This window comes from Dipodomys spectabilis, unplaced genomic scaffold (assembly GCF_019054845.1).
Source record: "Dipodomys spectabilis isolate Male_0828 unplaced genomic scaffold, ASM1905484v1 ptg000365l, whole genome shotgun sequence".
NCBI lineage: Eukaryota > Metazoa > Chordata > Mammalia > Rodentia > Heteromyidae > Dipodomys > Dipodomys spectabilis.
In genome coordinates this window covers 15,931,584-15,952,531 of record NW_024871042.1, presented here as the reverse complement: position 1 = coordinate 15,952,531, position 20,948 = coordinate 15,931,584, and the positions used below count along the sequence as shown (strand labels likewise).

Here is a 20,948-nt window from a genome sequence, read left to right as displayed (position 1 = left end):
ATATAAATAGGAGATTATTTCTTTGCTTTGTATTTAGGTGTTTTTTTTTCTTTTTCTACTTTTTTTATTTTATTTATTTTATTTCTATTGAAAAGGTGATGAGCAGGGTGGTTACAGTTACATAAGTAAAGTAGTGATTACCTTTGTTTTAAACATTATTAGCCCCATCCCTCATTTTCTCCTGCTTACTTCTACCTATGCTTTGTATTTATTAAAGCTTATTTTCTGTCCTAAAATGTGATCTGTTTTGGAGAGAGTTCTTTAGGCTATTGAGAAGAATGTGTATTCCATAGTTGTTGGATTGGATAATCTTTCAATGTCTACTTCATCATTTGATCTATGGTAGAATTTAATTTGAAGTATATTTGCGGTTTTCTTTTTAAGATTTTGGTCTAGATGATCTATATAAAGATGATTGCCACATACTGAAGTTACTATTTTTGTATTAGAATCTCTCCTTTTGTGTCCAGTTGTGTTTATTTTATAAAATTAAGTACATCAAAACTTAGTGCACATATATTTACAGTGATGTCTTCTTGATTGATTGTTTCCTTTACCAGTATCTAATGAGTGATTAATTTTGGCTTGTGGACTACTTGTTCAGATAGGACTATAACTACTCTTAGTTGTTTTTGTCTTCTAGTTCCTTGATACCTCATTTTCTACACTTTCAGTTTTCATCAGTGTGTGTCTTTGCCTATGAGGTTTGTTTCTTCCAGACAACAAAGGTTTGTACCATTCTTTTAATCCAATCAGCCAGTCCATGGCTTTTGATTAGAGAATTAAAACCATTTGTATTTCCGGTTTTTACTTAATTTCTGTTTTCGGTGATTTGTTTGTATTTACAGGTTGATTTCAGTACTGTCTTGTCTTTCCTTTCACTTCTATTTATCATAAAAAGTAGTTGAGTTGAACACAATAGATTCTTTCTAATTCTCATGAGTTCATCTATTCTTCTCTAGATATTAATTTTTTTGTGAGCTCCCATTTTTATGACTTTCTTCCTCATCTGTGTATAGTATTTCTTTAACTATCTCCTGTAATGCTAGCTTAGTGGTCATAAATTGATCTGACTCGTGCTTGTTTTGGATGGTCTTTATTTCTCCATCAATTTTGGATGATAATTTTGCTAGATTCAGCAATCTTTATTGTCATTTATTGATTATTAGTGCTTGAAATAAGTCTGATGTTGCCTTTGTAAGTTAGTTTATATTTTCTCTTACAGGTCAATATCCTTTCTTTCCTATTATCTTGATATTTTAACTGTAATGAGACCTAGAGAGGGTCTTGTCTGCCTATGTTCACTTGGTGTTCTAACTGCCTCCTGTCCTTGGGTATCCAAATCTTTCTCAGTTAATTGGAAAGTTTTCTGTTATAATTTCATTGAATACACTTTTTATGCCTTTCATTTGCATCTCTGCAAATGCTAATCCATGGGTTTCTTGATTATTTCTGAGAGTTATTGAAGGTTATAGTCACGGCTTTGCTTATTTTCTTTTTCTTTTTTATTAAATGGTACAAGCTCTTACCATTTAGCCAGGACTTGCCTAGAAATCACTGTGCATCCCACACTGGCTTTGAACTCACAATTTTCCTGCCTCCGCCTCCTGACCTCTGTGATTGCAGGCCTGAACTACCATACCAAGTTCAAATGTTTTTTGTTTTTTCTTTCTGTAAAGTGATAGTCGGGTTTGAAATCAGGGCCCTATCCTTGCTAGTCAGGTGTTCTACTACTTCATCCATGGTCTCAGCATCTTTGCTTTAGTTATTTTGTGATAGAATCTCATGGTTTTTATTTTACTTCACAAAAATTATCTTTAAGTAGTTGTAAAAAAGGGTTTCATGTCCTTGGCTGGGACTGGCCTCAGACCTTCTTTGCCCACATAGGATTACAGGAACACTGTGCCTAGCTTTTCCCTTGAGAAAGGCCCTCACTAACCTTTGTTGCATAGGCTGTCTTCAAACCACAATCCTCCTATTTCTGAATCTCATGAGGCTGGAATTATATGTGTAAGCCATTGCATTCAGCTATTTTTTTCTGAATTTATCTGAATATAACATTTGTTTCATTTTATCTTGAATCCCAGATATTGTGTCTCTGTTTGAACTTCTATACTGATAATGCTTTGTACTGTGGTTTTAAATCTCATTGATAGAGCTTTTCACTACAAAATTTATGCATTTTTGTTCAACAACTCAAATTTTCTTGTGGAATTTTTTTATTCATCTCTCCTGGGATGCATACCAGTGAATGAATTAGTCAGTATTTACCTTGTTTTTCAACTTTTTTCTCTCTTGAATCCTATAATTCCATTCTTGTCTGTTTCTTCTTGTTCCCTACAGTTCTTGTCTCCTCTCCTGATTCCTACTCTTCTACCTGCCTTAGATATTTTTCTAAAGTTTAATATTTTCTAATCACTGCTTCTCTCTATTCATCTCATCGGCTCCTTTTATTTTAGAAACAAAAGACTCAACAGTGAAACAGAAAAGACTTGATCATAGCTAGCTGTAGTCTCTGGCCGTTTATTTCCAAATACTTAATAGATATTACTAGTGTTTTGATATTTCCCAAGCTAAAGGAAACATGTATTAGCACAATTGAAGTACAGACCACACAAATAAGTAAAAATAAATAAATAAAATTTCCAATTAGTTTTCATTAAAAATTTTACTCTAAAGCAACTTAGGTTAAAAACTCTAATTCCCAGAATTTTTTTCTCCACTTACATTATATGCTATCAAAATACTTATTATCATTTTAGGTGGACACTGGTGGCTCATGCCTGTAATCTTAGATCCACAGGAGGCTGTGCTCTGAGGATCAAGGTTTGAAGCCAGCCTGAGCCACAAAGTCCCTAAGATTCTTCTTACCAATTAAACACCAAAAATATTGGACATGGAGCTGTGACTCAAATGGCAGAGTGCTAGCCTTCAGCACAAAAAAAGTTTGGTGACTAAGCCCAGGTCCTGATTTCAAGCTCCAGTACTGTTACACAAAAAACTTGTTCTTTCTAGAGAGACAATGGTGACTCAGGCCACCTTAACTATTCAGGATGTTCAGATCTTAGGATCATAATTCAAAAGCCATTCTGGGTAGACAAATTTTGAGACTTTTATCTCCAATTAACCCACCAAAAAGCTAGAACTGGAAACATGGCTCAAGTAGAGTACCAGCTGTTAGAACAAAAATAAATTATACATCCTGAATCTGAAACATATCTTGAGCCCCTCTTCCTCCCAGCTACTAATTGATATAATTCAATCACTATTCTCTACCTGTCATTTGCCTGCCTCTAATATTACTTTCCTCCAAACTGTTGTTGTTGCTTTTTTAAAACAATAATTTTAGCAGGGAGCTGATGGCTCACATCTATAGTCCTAGCTACCCAGGAGACTAGAAATCTGAGGATTGTGGTTTGAAGGTAGTGGGCAGGAAAATCTGTGAGACTTTTATCTCCACTAACATACAAAAAAAAAAAAAAAAAAAACAGCTGGAAGTGGAGCTGTGCCTGAAGTGGTAGAGCACTAGCCTTGAGTACAAAATCTCAGGGTCAGTGCCCAGGCCCAGAGTTGTTGCTCCAAGACCAGCAAAATAATAACAATAACAATAATAATAAATCATTTTAAAGTAAATATAGCCATAGGAATCATAAAGTACTATGAATCTTTTTCTAACTATAAGACAGAATTCTAACTCTCCTGATTAGCTCCAAATGAACACCACAATTTTGTTCTGGACCCATTCTTAGAACAGCCTGCTGTATTTCATGCCCTGTTACACATGGAATTCTCTCTGCTGGAGTTCAGACATGGTGACACTCACTCATTCCCTTTCTCTCCACACTCTTTTTAAAAATACTTATTTCAGTAACACCATCACAGCGTGCCAGGCCTAGCTATTTAGAGAACTGGTCATAAGAGAATCAATGTACTCAGTGATTAAGAACTGGCTGGCCTTAGCCTACCTCCTACTCTGTCATTTATTGTATGTGTGTGACAATGGACACACTGTGTGCATTTCTCTTGCTGCTTCTGAGACTCATGCCAACTGTTCAACCATTTCAAGGGTCACAGAGTTACTTACACTGTGAATGTAAGGAAGGCATATTATGTAAGGTGATTTCAGGCTGACAGTTGTACCTGCAACACCCTCAGTATGATTTGGAAATGCTGACCTGAAATTTATGCTGAAAACCTTTATTATGAAATAGTATTATCTTTTAGAACAGCTTATAAGGATCATAAGAACAAGATAGGATTCACTGTAATTGTGACTATAGATGTAGACGTTGTTGCAATTCATTTTTTGTTCCTAGGAGTCACTTGACAATTAGCACATTTATCGTATAGTTACTGACACTCCTATCTTTTTTCCAACTAAATTATATGTATCACATCTTTAAAACAAATATTTTAACCTGCCCTCCTAAATTCGAGACTCACCTCCTCCACAGCCAATAACCAGTCTATCATCACAGAACGGCTTAATCTGACTTTCCTTAAAACATAGTATCTAGTCTCCCTCAAAGCAAACTTCCCATGAGTATTTCATACCTTGCATCCAGAGAAGAATTTTGGGGGCAACAGGATATCTATTGAACTGTTGTTGATACAAAGTGGAAAGAAATAAAAAGATTAAATCATATTCTGATTCTCCTTTACGTAGATCATTCTAAAAACGTTTCATTCATCTTTGGTTTTATTATTATTCTAAATACACAAGAATCCAAAGTAGCTGTATGTATTGCCTCAAAATAGTGGTAATTAAAAGTTATAGTTTAACATTGGCAGCTCAAAGAAGTATAGTAGCTAAAGAGAACTTACTGAATGTAGTAAAGAACAAATTATGTGTCCAGAATACAACCTACTACTTCCTTGTCACATTACTATATAGGGTCTGGCAGTCAAACTTAACTCAGCAACAACTTAATTGAAAGACAAATATTTAATACTGTAAGGAAGAGGCTAGTCCCATTACATGGCCTCATCACAGGCTTGTAGCCACAGATGTTCAAATTCACTTCAGTTCACTCAGTATTACTTAATGCTCTTTCCTATGTTCACAATTTTTTGTTAAAGGAATCTATCTATTGTACTGTTTAAAATTAGTTTAGTGAGGCAATTTGAGAAATAAAAATTATATATTGTATTAGGTGTGGTAGGCATATCTATGCAAATTATAATAAATGTTAAAGCATAAACAGTATTACAATAGAAGCCCCGAACACTAAGATATTTATGTAAGTATGAGATATTTGTGGGAGAACATACAAGAGACTGGGGGGTCATTCTCTGGGAAGAGCAAATGCTATATTGGGATACAGATGGGAGAGAAACCTGTCTTTCACTATTTAAGTATTTATATTTTCCAACCAGAAAAATTAATCCCTTTGTACCACAGAAGAGTGACAGGGGAGGCCTCATAATGAGCAACAAGAGTGAACCCTATACTAGCTAAAGGACACATTTTAGGATCTTCCAATAACTGAGTGCAATAGCCAACATGTGGTTAGGTTCTAGTTGGTAGTGCAAACTATTTAAAGAATTAAATGTTTGGAATCACAGACTCTCCACTTTAATACAGCAAAATGAGACTAAGAAAGACACTCACACTTAATTTGAGAGTTATATTAGGAAGAACATTTTATAACCAGACCAAGGTGGATCTGCATATTTATTAATGGAAAAGTCAGGTCTGTTCTGAATGTTTTTGAATCTTCCTGAATCTGCCTAAATGATCAGGTAGTTTAATATCAGTTCTGCCTAAAGCTCTGGAGCTCAGAGTGAAGTTGAAGCTTCAAATGTAGAGTCTGAGTCACAACAGAAGAGAAAGGCCCTGCATACTTTGGACTGCAGGCTAAATTATAAACATTAAAATTTGCATGCTTCTTTCAGAGCTTTCTGGAAAAACTCTCTAATTTGTCATAAATATATGACAAATGTAAAATATTTGTGCAATATAAAATTTTATCATTCCCTGATACAGCACAGGAGGGAGAAAGTGACCCTTCCATATTCAAAATTTTATCTTTCCTGTGCTCTTTTTAGAGTGAAGGGCTGTATCAAAACTTCTTAGATAGTTTTATTTGAATAAAAATGTATTCTTGTGGGAAACATGAAAAGGAATATTTTCTATAACATTGATTTGCCAGCTGTTTTATAAGGGCATTTGATATTAAGTGATACAGAAGCCTTATCTCATTTCACTGGGAAGGAATCTAATATGAAGGATATGTTGGTATTACAATAAAAATGACCTATAACATATTATCTTGTGCTATTGTGTTACCCTGAGGGCAGTATTCATGATACCAACTAACAATATTGCCTGTGGTCTTGAAACATAAGCCAGAGTTGGTTATATCAATGTGCAAATAGGATTTTGTATGTTTCTCTACAGTACAAAACATTCTACCCTGGGGTTATTGATATATTCATGTTTGTTTTATTGTCAATGAAATAAGATTTCATCATATTGCTACAGACTGCCCAATTCCCGAAGCTATCTTGTCTTCAGGCAAAATACTATCCCACTAGTGACCTACAGTGGCATGTTCTAGACTTAATAGGACATTTGCATTTAATACCAGATAACCAAGTGATTCTTTGCATTCTTAAAAATAGCAAGCATTTTATTCCCACTCCTGTGCTCCTAGCTACTCAGAAAGCTGAGATCTGAAAATTAGGGCTCAGATCCAGCCTAGGCAAGATAGTTTATGAGACTCTTTTTTTTTTAGCTTAAAATAATTTTTTTATTGTGAAAATACCGTACAGAGGTTTTACAACTACATGGGCTCTTATGTCAAATTGACTGCCAAAATGCCAGAAGTAGACATATGGCTCAAGTAGTAGAACCTCTAGCCTTGAGTGCAAAAGCTAAGATAGTACCCAGGCCCTAATTTCAAGCCCCAGTACTGGCACACACAAAAAAATACACAGATAGATGGATGGATATAGATATAATATTACAGCTGAGTTTCTCAACATTTTGGATCAGATAATTTTATTTTGCTGTGCTATGTGCAATGCTAACCAACATCACTGATCACAACCACTACATGCCAGTTCTATCTGCCTATGACAGTGGATAATACGAACCAACATCCCTGACCATCACCACTACATGCCAGTGCCATCTGCTTGTGACAGCAGACAATGTTTCCAAATTTTGTCAAATGTCCATTGTCAAAATTGCTTCTGATTCAGAAGCACTCAAGCACAGAAAAGGAGATTCCACAACTCTTCCACTGGTATGTGAATCTTGGCAAAGCAGTACCACTTAAAAGAGTATTTTCAAGGAAAACCTTGCTTAACTAAATTAATTCCCAGTCTTTTGCAATGGCATGTTGAGGAATCATGCCTTTTTGCAGCAGCAGAGTGAAAACATAAAGGCTCCTGTTTACAATCACTTCAACCCCACAATCAAAAGTTTGAGCAATTTTCTCTTTCCTGCTCCTCAAAAACCTGAATCCCCTGATAGAAACTTTTTTTTTGTCTGTCGTGGGGTCTGAACTCTGGGCCTGGGTCCTGTCCCTCAGCTCTTCAGCTTAAGGCGAGCACTCTACCCCTGGATCCACAGCACCACTTCTGGCTTTTTCTGCTTATGTGGTGCTGAGGAATCGAACCCAGGGTCTCATGCACACTAGGCAAGCACTCTAACATTGAGCCTCTTGCCCAGCCCCAACTGAAACATTTAATTGGATGTTCTGTGATTTAACATGATGCCTGTAGGAAAATGAATTTAGGTATTTTTGTTTATAGACTTTTGTTTTTAGCTATTTTGTGGTTTGGATTTGTTAAAACCATGATTTGGACACAAGGAAGAGACAGAGGGAAAGGTAAGACAGGGAAATACCTTCTGCACTTTTTCACCATCAGTATTTTTTTCTGCTATACACCTCTAAGTATTAGCTGTTACAGTGGTCTTGCCCATATGAATTTAACCAAGGGTTTTCTGAAAATTTAGCTGGTGTATGATTGGGCTGAGAAGAGCTTATTTCAGGATACCAGAATTAGGGGATCAAAACGGTCTACTCTTTCCAGTACATTTTCCATCCAAATGACTCCTTGACTTGAATGACAGTATTGGAACTTGCTGAGAATTACAAAATATCATTCTTGTTTGATGGATGGGATTAGAGCAGATAGAACAAAAAGGCATTAAATTTCCTCCTAAGGGTTCCTTTTGTGAGTATCAGCTTATTTGGCTGGTTTCTTTATGTTTTTGCTCTGTGTTTTCCCCATAGACTTTCCTGTACACGCTGCCTGTCAATCCCATTTTTATTGTTTTCATTTTTAATACTCCAATTGGTACATCTTAGAGAATAGACAAGCCATGCTAAAATATAATGCATGGTTTTCTCTGTCAGTATAAGAGACAGAACTGGGTTTAGATCAGAAGTTGAACCACTGCATGGCCTATCAAGACTGTCTGTCGAGTGGTCCTGGGTGCCTGTCATGTCATCGTGTACCCTGGACAAGTCTTTCTGTTCACTGGCTCATAAATAGGAACTGTCAAAGATAAGACCTAAAGGGGATTATTAAATGCAAACAGTGTTTTTCACAGAAAAGAACTATTTTGGCAAGTTATAAATGCCCTCCCTATAACAGAGCAGACAGTAGTTAAGCTTCCACTGAGTATTTGCCATGATGTAATGCTAAACTTTTTTCTAGATTCTCTCACCTCTCAACTTCCTGCCTACTTCAGAGACTTATCCTCTACACTCCCCACTAGGCACTGGCCATCCTGTTTTATAATCACTATTCAATCCCCAGGCTTCTTTGCGTTGGCTCATTCATTCATTTATTCATTCATCAACATATAATTTAAGTATCTCCTATATTCTGGACTATATCCTAGGCAACGAGGTCACTATGGGCTGAACTCAGTTGAGCTGACATTCTAAAGGGAGAAATGCATAATAAAAACATTAATTTCTCAACTTTGGCTGCCATTTAAAAAGAAATGCATTGGCTGAGCTGGGCATCTATGGATCACACCTATAATCCTAGCTATTCAGGTGGCTGAGATCTGAAGATTGTTGGTTCCAAGCCAGCCTGAGCAGGAAAGACTGAAACTCTCATCTCCAACAACAGAAGTGAAACTATGGCTTAAGTGGTAGAGTTTCAACCTTGAGCAATAAAAAGCTAGGGAAAGCATCCAGGCTTTGATTTTAAGCCCCATTACTGGTACAAAAACAAACAAGCAAAAAATGCACTGACTGAGTGGCCTAAACAGCAAAAAGTGATCTCCTCACAAATTATTAAGGCCAAAAGTTCAAGATCACAGATGTAATTTAGAAATCAGGGCCCACTCCTACTGATCAGGTTTTGATAGGAGCTCTCTTCCTGATTTATGAACAGCTACCAACTTGGAGCTTCAAATCGCCCATTTTTTCACGTGGGTATGTGGGTGACAGTGTGAGCGTTTGGTCTTTAGTATCTATGTTATATTAAAACACTAGTTCTACACACTCAAGGCCCATCCTATGACCTCATTTAACTAATTGCTTCCATTGAGGCCCCATCTCTAAGTTCAGCCACACAAGCAATTAAGGTTCTAACATATGAATGGGGGCACACAAACATTTAACCCATTTAAAATATTAAAATACATTTTTAAAAATTGCTACTTCACATAAGGACATAGGAAAAAAATCAGTAAAAAATAAAAGGAGCCAGGCAGCAGTGGTTTATGACTGTAATCCTCGCCATTCACCCAGTGAGATATGAGGACCACAGGCTGAAGTGTGCCTAGCCAGAAAAGTTTGTGAGAATCTTATCTCCAATTAACCAGCAAAAGGATGAAAATGGAGCTATGGCTGAGTGAAAAAGCCAAATGAGAACATGAGTTCAAGCCCCATTACAGTTTTACCAATTCTCTCTCTCTCTCTCTCTCTGCTACACACACACACACACACACACACACACACACACACAGAGCACTAAATCCACAGCAATCATGATATTGACTAACCATACCCTTTCCTAATTACCCCATGGACCTTTGGAATTGACCCTTTTTCCCACCCTCAGACTTCATTTTCCACTAATCTATTTCCTGTCTCTATAGGTTTGCCTTTTCCACATAAGTGTTCTAAGTGGGCAGTCTAGTAGTCTTTTTTCACTTCATATTACATGAGATTTCACGGTGTGCAAAGTACTAATGTGGTTTCCATAGTCGCTGATTCAACCAGCTGTGAGGGGAATATTGAGAAAAATATATCTGTATTGAAAATGTGTAGACTTTCTTCTTGTCACTATTCCTTGAACAAATATAGTAATATAGTAATATTATATAGTAATGCTACATTTATGTAGCATTTGCTTTGTATTAGGTATTATAATTCAGGTAGAGAAGATGCAAAGTATGCAAGATTTGTGTTATATGAATATACGCACTATGTTGCATAAAGAAATAGAGCACACTTGGAACCAATCCTTCATGAAAAGCAAAAGACGATTATATTTCCTTTCTTTTGCCTAATGGTATTCCATGCTTGAAATGTGCCATAGTTTATTAACTCAGTTTAATGAAATTTGGGTTACATCCAGTTTCAGGCAAGTAAAAATAAAGCTTCTATTCAAGTTTACATGAAAGTTTTGGGGTAAACAAAAATTTCCATTTATGGAGTCTTTAATTCCGATTTCCTGAATGGGGAACAGAAAAAATTTCTCTCTTCTTCCTTTATCCTTGCTTTAACTTTTTTGTACCAAAATAAATCTTTGCTAAAACTTCAAAAAATTCCATTTATTTTTGGCTCTGGGGTGGAATTCATGAGTCACATAGTATGTTTATGTTTAACTTTATAAGAAACCATCAAGTTGTTTTCTAGTATGGCTCCACTGTTTTGTATTCCCAATTACAATACTCAATGAGAGTGACCCTTGACCCTTTCTTTCTATTGTTTCAGCACATAAGATTTTTCTCTTTATCTTTCCCTTTCTCTTCCCATTCTCTCTCTCTTCCCCCTCTCCATGGTCCCTCTCTTTCCTTCTTTCCACCTTTTTCCCTCTCCTCTCTTACTTCTCAGTCCCATTCTAGTATATGCACAGCAATGTGTTCTTTTTAGTATATTGTAAAGGTGATGATGTACAGAGGGCTTATCGTTACATGAGCAAGATAATGAGTACATTTCTTTTTAACAGTGTTACCCCCTCCTTCATTTTTCACACTCCTCCTCCAGCAATATATTCTTTCATATTCACAAATATGAATTTAAAGGCCCAGTGGACTTGGATAGTAAGGATATGATGTTAATGAACTGATTTTCCCATCTTATTTTCTTTATAAACCAAAAGTCTGTTGTCTTATAAAATCCTTATCAAGAGCTACATAAAGTATACTTAGAAGTCCACAGTTCTTGTCTGAATCCTGACAACATTAAATTTTAGTTCTCTTACACTCAATAGAAGTCTCATGAAATACTTCATTTTAAAGTAACTTATGAAATTCTCCATTGAAAATATCAGTGACTCCTCAGGCTTAGGATTTTATCTTTTTAAGTTAAAACGGTGAACATTTGACTTCTGCAAATGATTCCTTTACCTAACATGCATTTTTTCCCATCTGTTTTAAATCCATCACAAGATTTTTACTGGGTTTTTTATTCTGTGGCTGGCCATTCTAAGCCTTCACTTGCGATGAGATAAGAAAGAAGAAATATGGTTTAAAAACTCTTTATCAATATCATTATTATTATTTTAAAGTAACTGAACAAAGGAGTTTCAATTCAACATGCCTTTTGATCCATGTTATCCATTCATCATTCTCCCCCATCTGTACAAGCTCCATTCATCCCCCCAAGTCCCCCAATTCCATCTGCACTTATGAATATTGAGTACTATGACTGTATTTACCCAACCTTCTCTCCATTTATCTGCTCATCCCAAGGCCTGAGAACTAAAATGACTTAAAATTATGCTGAAAATTTCAATGTTAAGGAATTTGTACACTCTAATATATATCCAGAACAGAGACAGGGATATCATTGACCTTGGTAGCTGAGAGCTACTCTTTACCAGATCTCCAGAAAGTACATCATTTTCAGATTAAAGAATTCTTTGTCTTCTCCATTATCATCTCATAATTACTCAAGTGTGTATCATATAGATCTATTGTCTCTATCAATTTCTTAATTGAATCTAGACACCTAGTCACAAATTTTCCTCTTCTCTCTTTATGGAGAAAATATTCTCTGTAGGCAGTAATGGACTCTAGCAGAAAATATCTAGAACCTCCTAGAAACTGATCCTTATTTTGTGAACAGAGGATCCTGTCTGTGTCTCATCAGATATCAGCTCTTTCATTCATTTACTGCTCTTTCAAAGAGCATTGGAAAGGCACTGTTGCTTTTTAAAAGATGATGAATTAGATTTGAACTCCTGTTGGTGAAAGACACTGTTTTACCAACGTGCCCTAAAAGAGACTTAGTGCAGCAAACTTTGTTAAATGACTTGAAGTCATCATTTGATTCAGATGACTAATATCTCTTAGTTGAATCAGATACTGTCAACCTGTATGCTCCAATTAACAGTTGGTGGAAAATTATGAGTAGAAGTGTGTCTTTTCCAGACAGTTTTTTTTATGTAAGTTTTTGTGAAAATACTGTACAGAGGAGTTACAATCACATGAGCAAGGTAATGAGTTCATTTCTTATCAAGCATTGTTGCCTCCTCCTTTGTTTTCCCCCTACCATCCCTTCCCTCCCATCTCCACAACTACATTCCCCCCACTCCCCAGACTGGTTTGATAGCATTTGGCTAGTGGTTAGGCATGCAGCCGCTTCATGAATCTTCTTTTTTTTTTGTTTTCTGTCTGCAGATTTTATTCTTCACCGTACAGTATTGCAACCAACCGCATGATTCCACAGACATCTATCACGCCATTCATTGCCGCCTCCCCTGTCTCCACATACCAGGTACGTCCGACTCACCTGTACAGGAGAAATCCTTTTTGCCAGTAAGACCCTATCGAGAGGCAGAAAAGACACCATAGAATTGAAAAACGAACTGTCCTTATACACTTTAGGTGCATCTTAGTGGAATAATGTTTGTTAGGAACTAGCCCTTGCTTTCCAGAGACTGCTTGTTTCCTGCTGAGTTTTTATGATGATACTACTTTTCAGCCAGTGTTAGTACATATGCCATTGGGAAGTTTGTTGTCTCTTATTTTGGGTTGAGCACATTCCATATCAATTCTTCTCTAAAAGCCAATCTCTAGTAATTCCATGACTAAATCCAGAATATTTCATCATTGTCATCTCATTTTGTCACTATTCTCCTTGTGAAGCTACATATATACATGTAAATCCTTACCTTCTCTCAAAGAGGAAGGCTAATAGAGCTATAAAAAGCCATTCCTGCTCCCTGCTCTGATTTCTACCTCAGTCCCAGAGCATTAGAGGAGACCTTAAGATATCCATATGCTGAAATTCAGGGAAACCTAGGAATCATTGTGTGTCCTAACCCAAGATATTATTGCACAGGTAGATTGGAAAAGTCACATTTCTCCCTCAAAAAGTCTCCGTATCTTTTTCCTTTGGAGTTACCCAATATGTGATATCACTCATTTCTCTCTACCTAGTATTATACTTCAAATAATTCTTCTGATTTGAATTAGAAAATGCCTATAAATGATATCTAATGTCTTCTAAAAATCTGGAGAGATTGTATGTTTGTGCCTGCATGTGTTTCTATATATTTTGCCAAAGGTGAAGGTAGACAATTTTGCAGTGGTAAAATTATTTCATTGCTGACTGCTAGCAATTCAGTGAAGTTTCATGTTATTTAGCCACTATATACTTTATTTCAGGATGACCCATCTGTTATGGCATCAAACTTGAGACACTATGCATTTTTCCTTAAGTACTGCTTCCTCCTGGAGCGGATCTTTTCATTGTTTTTCTGTACTCAGCCTCTTGCAATATGTCCATGGGCAAATTGAATGGAAATTTATTAGAATTGCATTAAAGGGCCCCTAGGATGGTTGATTGATGAACGGATTTTTCTTGGGACCCATGAGTCTACATGCAGGTGCTGCTCAGTTTTTGTTCTTCCAGCAAGCCTGCCTGCTTATATACAATTGTGTGTGTGTGTGTGTGTGTGTGTGTGTGTGTGTGTGTGTGTGTGTTTTCATTTTTTCCATTCTTGGCCTTTGCTTCAGCCAAGACCACCCATTGAGCACAGTGTGGAACATTTTTGTGATTTAAATAAAATATCCACAGAAAAGTGATTTTATTTGGGAGGGCTCATAAGTGGAAATTAGCTCTAGATATCTTCTTTCAAACAAGAGATTACAGCATTTTCCCATGGTGTTGATTCTTGTTTTGAACCACTATTTATTTTTTAACCCAAAGTATACTGATAGTTCTGTTGGTATGAGTATACAGAAAAACAAAATCTCCTGGCTTTCCTGTGATGATCACTTTACAGATGTCAACTTCTTCATTGGGTTCACATGTAATACATTTAAGAAGAGTCACCTGGCTATAGTATGCATTTTTATTCATTGAATCAATTGCTATGAGAAGAAAATAAATCTTAGCAGTCAGCTCTTGCTTTCTTCATTACTTGCTGGGGCTTTCCAGAGAAGTTTATCTGCAGATAGTCTCTGAAGGCTGTTAAGTCTATAGTCTTCAACACCAACTTCAAAATATGCTTCCAAAGACAGCCTGGTTTAAATGGACACTGAAGCCAGCCAGTTGGAAGATAGGAAGATGCTTTATTGTTCTTCATGTTTTAGAAACAAAATTAATCAAGGCCAAAAAGTCCCTCTTTGTCCTTGGTTTTGAGCACAAATTAGCTGTTGAGTCAGATGGACTCCACTTTCTCATAACCTAGTGTGACTCCACTGAACACAAGAACCAGGTTCCCTCTGTGATTGCTGTGTGCTAATAAACGCTGTTTGATGCATAGGTCCAGAGTACTTCATGGACGCCTCATCCGTCATACGTTATGCAACCAACAGTAAGTGTTCTCAGTCACCTGAGGCTCAAATGTTTCTATTATCCAAGTGCAAGCGTTTGTAATGCGTAGAAGTTTGGGGGTAAAAGCTTTTGTTATATTCTGTAGCTCTTTCAGGCAGCCAAATTCTCCAGATTAAAAGCTGCTCCTGGAAATCTACAAAAGCATACAAATAGATAGCTAGAGACTTTCTGCTAGAGAGAGGGAATAGAGATTTGTTATGAAAGAGGAATTTCTGCTTCATACCGGAGTCAGAACTCTGGACAATCAAATGCGTTATACAAGTCTTGCTGTTTTCTTTCTCTTTTTGATAGGCTTTCCTTGCTTCAGATCCAGTTTTGAGTATCATGGCCAAGTGAATTCTTGAAGCAAAGTGTATGAAATGTGAAGGTAGTTGCGTACTAACAGATGATGATATAGATCGATAGATCGATATATACATAGACAGATAAGAGAGATGCATAGATGTTTATTTCATTCAAATTCTTTTCGACTTTCCCTTCCCATTTGTGCCTTATCATATCAATCTGAAGTGCAAACTATCACATGTTATATTAGAATCTAAAGTGAAGACTAAGGGTCCCTTTTATCTTGTCTTTCAGAGTTTTTTATAGAAGATATAATTCCAATAGCAACATATACATAAATGTGTGAGGCAGAGACAAAAGCAGTAGTCTGGAAGCTGTGTGCTAGTCTATGGATAGCTTCATCAGTGGCTTCGTTTCCTTTTCTGTCACTATTGTTAGTTGCTTTCTTTCTTTCATTCTTCCTTTTTCCTTCCTTCCTTCCTTTTCCCTCTCTCCCTTCTTTTCTTTTCTTTGCCTTTCCATTGTTCCCTTTCCTTCCCTTCCCTTCCCTTACTTTTCCTTCCCTTCCTTCCCTTGTCTTCCCTTCCCTGTCCTTACCTTTTCCTTTTTCCTTCCCTTCTCTTCTCTTCCCTTCCCCTTCTTCCCTTCTCCTTTTCTTCCCTTCTTCTTTCTGCCACCTGCAATTGATCTCAGGGCCTCCCATAGGTAAGGTCTCTTGTTCTTGAGCCATTTCCCAAGCTATTTTGTTTTAGTATTTTGTTTCTGAGAGCAAATCTGTAAGTTCACCCAGGCTGGCTGCAAATTCCTGGTCCTCCTACCTTTACTGACTGAGTAACCAAGATTCTAAGCATGCATTCTCCCACTATATTTAACAGTGCTTTGTGGCAGAACAAGAGCGTGTGTAAAACAGTATGCATAGCTGGTATATAATATGAAAAATATGACACACTATACCTAATGTTTACCATGATCCTGATTTTGGAATGTGTTAATTATGCCAAGAACATTATGACATTTTAATCCTTCAGAGACTAAATTTAAATAAAGCAGTATATAGTAAAAATAAGGAAATAAATTTGCATGCATCCATTTTCTGGTCTCAGAGAATGAGAAAATGTATTTTACAAACTTGAGCTTTGTCCATTTCACTTTTAAAAAATACCCAACTTTCTACATTGCTCCTAACATTTCAAAGATTGAGCTTTTATGTAAAGAGTACAACTATGCAGTGTACGTAGCTCAACAAAACTTTGGACCGTATTTTTCAAATCCCCATGTTTACTATTATTTATATACCCTGGGACTTCCTGAGTTCATCTGGTCTATGCACTGTAAATTATAACAATGTGCAGTAAATCCAAGCTATACTCTTCCAAGCCAGGAGGTAAAATTCAACATATTCTGCCAAACCATATGTAGCATAGCACAGACCAAGCCAACATAGGAAGAGTAGAGACATTCCGCCAAGGTCTAGAGAAGAGATTATCTAGAATAAACCAATCACTTTCTAAAAAATAATGTGTTCATTGATAGAACAATAGTATTGCCTGAGGCCAAGAAATAATGGCTCATGCCTGTTCTGAAGGTTGAGATCTGAGACTCATGGTTGGAAACCAGCCTAGGCCAGACAGTATGGAGGACTCTTATCTCCAGTTAACCACTAAGAAGCCAGAAATGGAGCAATCTGTTGCTTAAGTGATAGGGTGCTAGCCTTGAGTGAAAAAGCTAAGGGAATGAACCCAGACCCTGAGTTTAAGCCTCAGTCCTCACAGGAAGGTGAGGCATCCATTGTTGCCAAAAGGAATGCACATTTTGCCAGATGTTGAAATATAAAGTTCTCAGTACTTGAGCGTCAAAGCAAAGGGAAGATAGGTATATAGGTCTTTAAAAGTTGTTATTTCTGTGGCCACTGAGGGTATTAGCAAAGGCTTCAAGATACCTTGTCTTCATCCCAACCCAGCTTCAACCTCATGGTTGTATGGATGATTCTATTTTCCTAGCAATAAGTGTGTGTGTGTGTGTGTGTGTGTGTGTGTGTGTGTGTGTGTGTGTTTATTTGTCTCCTTGGATTTTGTTTTATGCTACATTTGCTAGTGGGTAGCTTCTACTTCTCTTGACTAGACGGTCAATCATGTTTGGGTTTCGGCCACTAAATTTGAATTGCAATGTCTATGTCTGGCACAGATTTCTACATGAAAGAGTGCTGGGCCACCTATCAAATTTCTTAAGCTTGGAACAATGAGCTGGACAGTGTCATAGAAACATAGAATTTACATCACCAATCTTTGCCCTGGAACAACTTGCTGGTTGTCTATGTTACAAAAATAACTTCACTCAGCTGGCCTTTATTTCATCATCATTGTAGAGTTTAAACTGACCACTCCGTGCTACTAAAATATAAAAATACAGAAGGAATCTAAAGCTACAAAACAAAATAACTTGGATCTGTGAATAGTGAGCTAAAGTGTTGATGTTAAAAGCCTGGATTCTTGCTTGGCTCATAAAGACTCAGAAAACCATTATAGTTTATTAGTTAATGGACTTCAACTTTCTGAGCTACAATTTTCTCCCTGGTCATATGGACATAATATCTAAATAATTTCAAGTTTCATTGATTAAATGAAATAAGTAAGATACTAAAGCTCTGGAAGTAGTTTCTGGAAAAATAGGAAAAATTCAATAAGTGATATAGTTAAATAAATAGACTTCACAGTGTGTTTTAGACTATCCAAATTACAGGATAGAAATGTTAATATAGTAAGGAAAGGGAGAATAAGCAGAAATTGCCAATTTATTTCATTCATAGTGCTTATTTAGCAAACTTTGCTGAAGAGTTTGGTTAAGATATATAATAATTCAAATTACTAACGCTGGATGCCAGAAGTTCATGTGTATAACTCTTGCTACTCAGAAGGTTGGGATCAGGAATTGCAGTTCAAAGCCAGCCCAGGCAGAAAAAATCTATAAAATTTTAATCTCCAATTAGCCAGCAAAAAAAAAAAAAAAATGCAGAAGAAACTAAATAAAACAAAACAAAAAACAACAGCCAGAAGTAGAAATGTGGCTCAAGTGGTAGAATACCAGCCTTGAGCAAAAAAGCTAAAGGACTGTGTTCAGCCCCGTTTAAGCCCCAGTAACCACACACACACACACACACACACACACACACACACAGAGCTGAATTTGGTTGGTGCTTAATTTATTTGCTTACCAACCCCACTCAATACATACATAATACTTGATTCCTTTTGGGTGCTTTCTTCTTTATCAGTAACTGGAAACTGGTTTACAAGTAAATTAAAGTGCTATTTTCTGCATTTCAGTGGTTACTTGTGACTCTTCTCCTGTGTTACCTTTTCTCCCCCTCCTCCAGCTCCTTTTTGTCAGTACTGGGGCTTGCTCAGGTTATGCTAATTCATTTGAATTATCTTATGGTAGAAGAAATGTATACAGGTTAGGAGCATTCTTGCTTCTCTACACATACACATACTGTTAAAAACATGTTACTCCTGGCCTTCTCCTTTGGCTTTGGGTCACAGCTGGTGCTCTACCTCTTGAGCCACATCTCTACTTCCAAGTTTCTGCTGGTTGGTTGGAGATAAGAGCCTCATGGACTTTTCTGCCCAGCTGATTTCAAATCACTGTCCTCAGATCTCAGCCTCCTGAGGATCTAGGATTTCAGGCCTAAGCCACCAGCACCCTACACTGTTCCCACTTTGACACAGTCCTGACTGAGCTGCCTCCCGCTTTGTGGCGGGACTTATACACTATTGCTTTACTTGTACATTATTGCTTTACAGGATGGCATGTACATTATTACCTCACCAGAAGTGCTCTGGTTCCCTTTCAGGCTTGACATGAAGGTCTTTGATGTCTCATTCAGGATAGTATCAAAGAAAAAAAATGGAGCTTCAGTGACATATAAGTACAGTACAGTGGCCTGATTTTTTTTTTTTTTTTTTGCTAGATTAGATGAATGGTTGAACTGAAGAGTGGCAGTTTCTAAGACAGAATAGCAGAAAAAGGAAGGGAAGTAACACTAATGTCCTAGGAGAAGAGAAGAAAACACAGCATATTGTTTGTTAACATTTGTTATTCCATTTAACTTCTTAGGAAAATGCATTTTCAATTAAGTTTTTTATTGTGCAAATACTGTACAGAGAATTTTCTTAAAGTAAACTTTGTCAATTGAGAAAAAGATGCTGGGAAGGGAGGCTGAACGTTTCCTTTCATGAGCTATAGCTACTATTCTGGTATTTGTATAAACACAAATCATTGTTACAAAACCTTGAAACCTCCACTGATTTCCTGGAACCAAGTTGTAAAACCCCACAGTGGGAAGCAGGCCATTTCTGTTTGTATTTGGTTGTTATCCTGAACAGCATCTAGGGAGAAACTGTCCTACATGTTGTTGTAGGTGAGCGAAATTCTGACTTTGTCGACACAGTTGTTTGTGTCTGCTTCTCAGTGCAGGGTTTAGTACTGCACTCTGCAATCTCACAGTTGCCTTGTCAGAATATGAATGGATCATATCAAATATCTGCTCTACAGTGCAGCATGTCATGCTGGAATACCCCATGAATGCAAAATTGAAATACTCATGTTCCAGTACAGTGGATAATTTTCTAAAACCTGTGCTACTGACAAGAAGAAATGATCGTTCCTAAGAGAAAGCAGAGTTCCATTTTCTTAAATTCCATTCAGAGATACTCGGATCATAAATCTTCTGTTGTTCATATGGTTACCATTATTTCATCTCAAGGAGAAAGGTCAGCTTTCATTTTTACTTAATTACCAATTGGTTCTCCAATTACAACAGTGTCAGAAAGATAAGATGTTTTTATTGAATCCTTGGAAGACTTGTCACTGTGCATGACTAACTTGTAATTTTTATGATGAATAAACTCATTTGCTAAAGAGCAAATGTAAACTTCATTTCTCCGAAGAGGCTGTGTAAGAAAGCAAGAGCTTTTGCTTAGCTGATGCTTTGTCTACACACAGGTGAGGCTTAAGGCCTAGTTTCAGAGTTTATGATCTCCAATTTTCCCAATGTGTTTCTTGAGAAAACCTATCACCAAATTTAGAAAGAATATTACAACCAGTTTAAGAAAAGTTTCAGAAATTTCTTTTTTAATTCAACACTTGAACAAAAATACTTTCAAGTGTTCCATACTCCAGTACTATGACAAAATGTTTTTGCCATGTGAGGACTAAATGTAGCTTTAATTTTGCATGTGCATATGTATGTGTGTGTACAAACACACGTACACACACACACACACACACACACACACACACACACACACACACACACACACACATACACCAGCAGCAGCAGCAACTCCCCTAACCTGTATACATTACTTGAGCATAACCATAGCAGGTTCACTTCCTTTTAAATGTCCTTCTGGGGCAAAGTAAATAGAAACCAATTTGCCCAGCAAGCCTCTTTAACATCTTAGCGGCTATGGAATACACAGCTGGTTTTGCTATTGTTAATTCTAATCCATTTATACCATCCAGTCATATGAAAGTATGTAATGTGCCTGTTTGTAAATAGGTAGACTGTGTTTTCAACATGCTCTACATGTTGATGCAACACTGCTCCACAAATACTGTATTACACTTTGCTTTACTTTTCTTCACTAACAGAATTGTCTTTGTGATATGTAGCTA

The 20,948-nt window shown here is 36.8% G+C and overlaps 1 protein-coding gene across 1 annotated transcript in view; it reads left to right on the top strand.

Annotated features, from left to right (window-relative positions):
- Rbms3 (RNA binding motif single stranded interacting protein 3) overlaps window positions 1-20,948 on the top strand; it is a 743,920-nt gene that overhangs the window by 634,648 nt on the left and 88,324 nt on the right. The window contains exons 9-10 of the mRNA XM_042666502.1: window positions 12,824-12,920; window positions 14,917-14,967. Coding sequence (XP_042522436.1) covers window positions 12,824-12,920; window positions 14,917-14,967 — 148 coding nt within the window. The remainder of the gene's footprint in view (window positions 1-12,823; window positions 12,921-14,916; window positions 14,968-20,948) is intronic.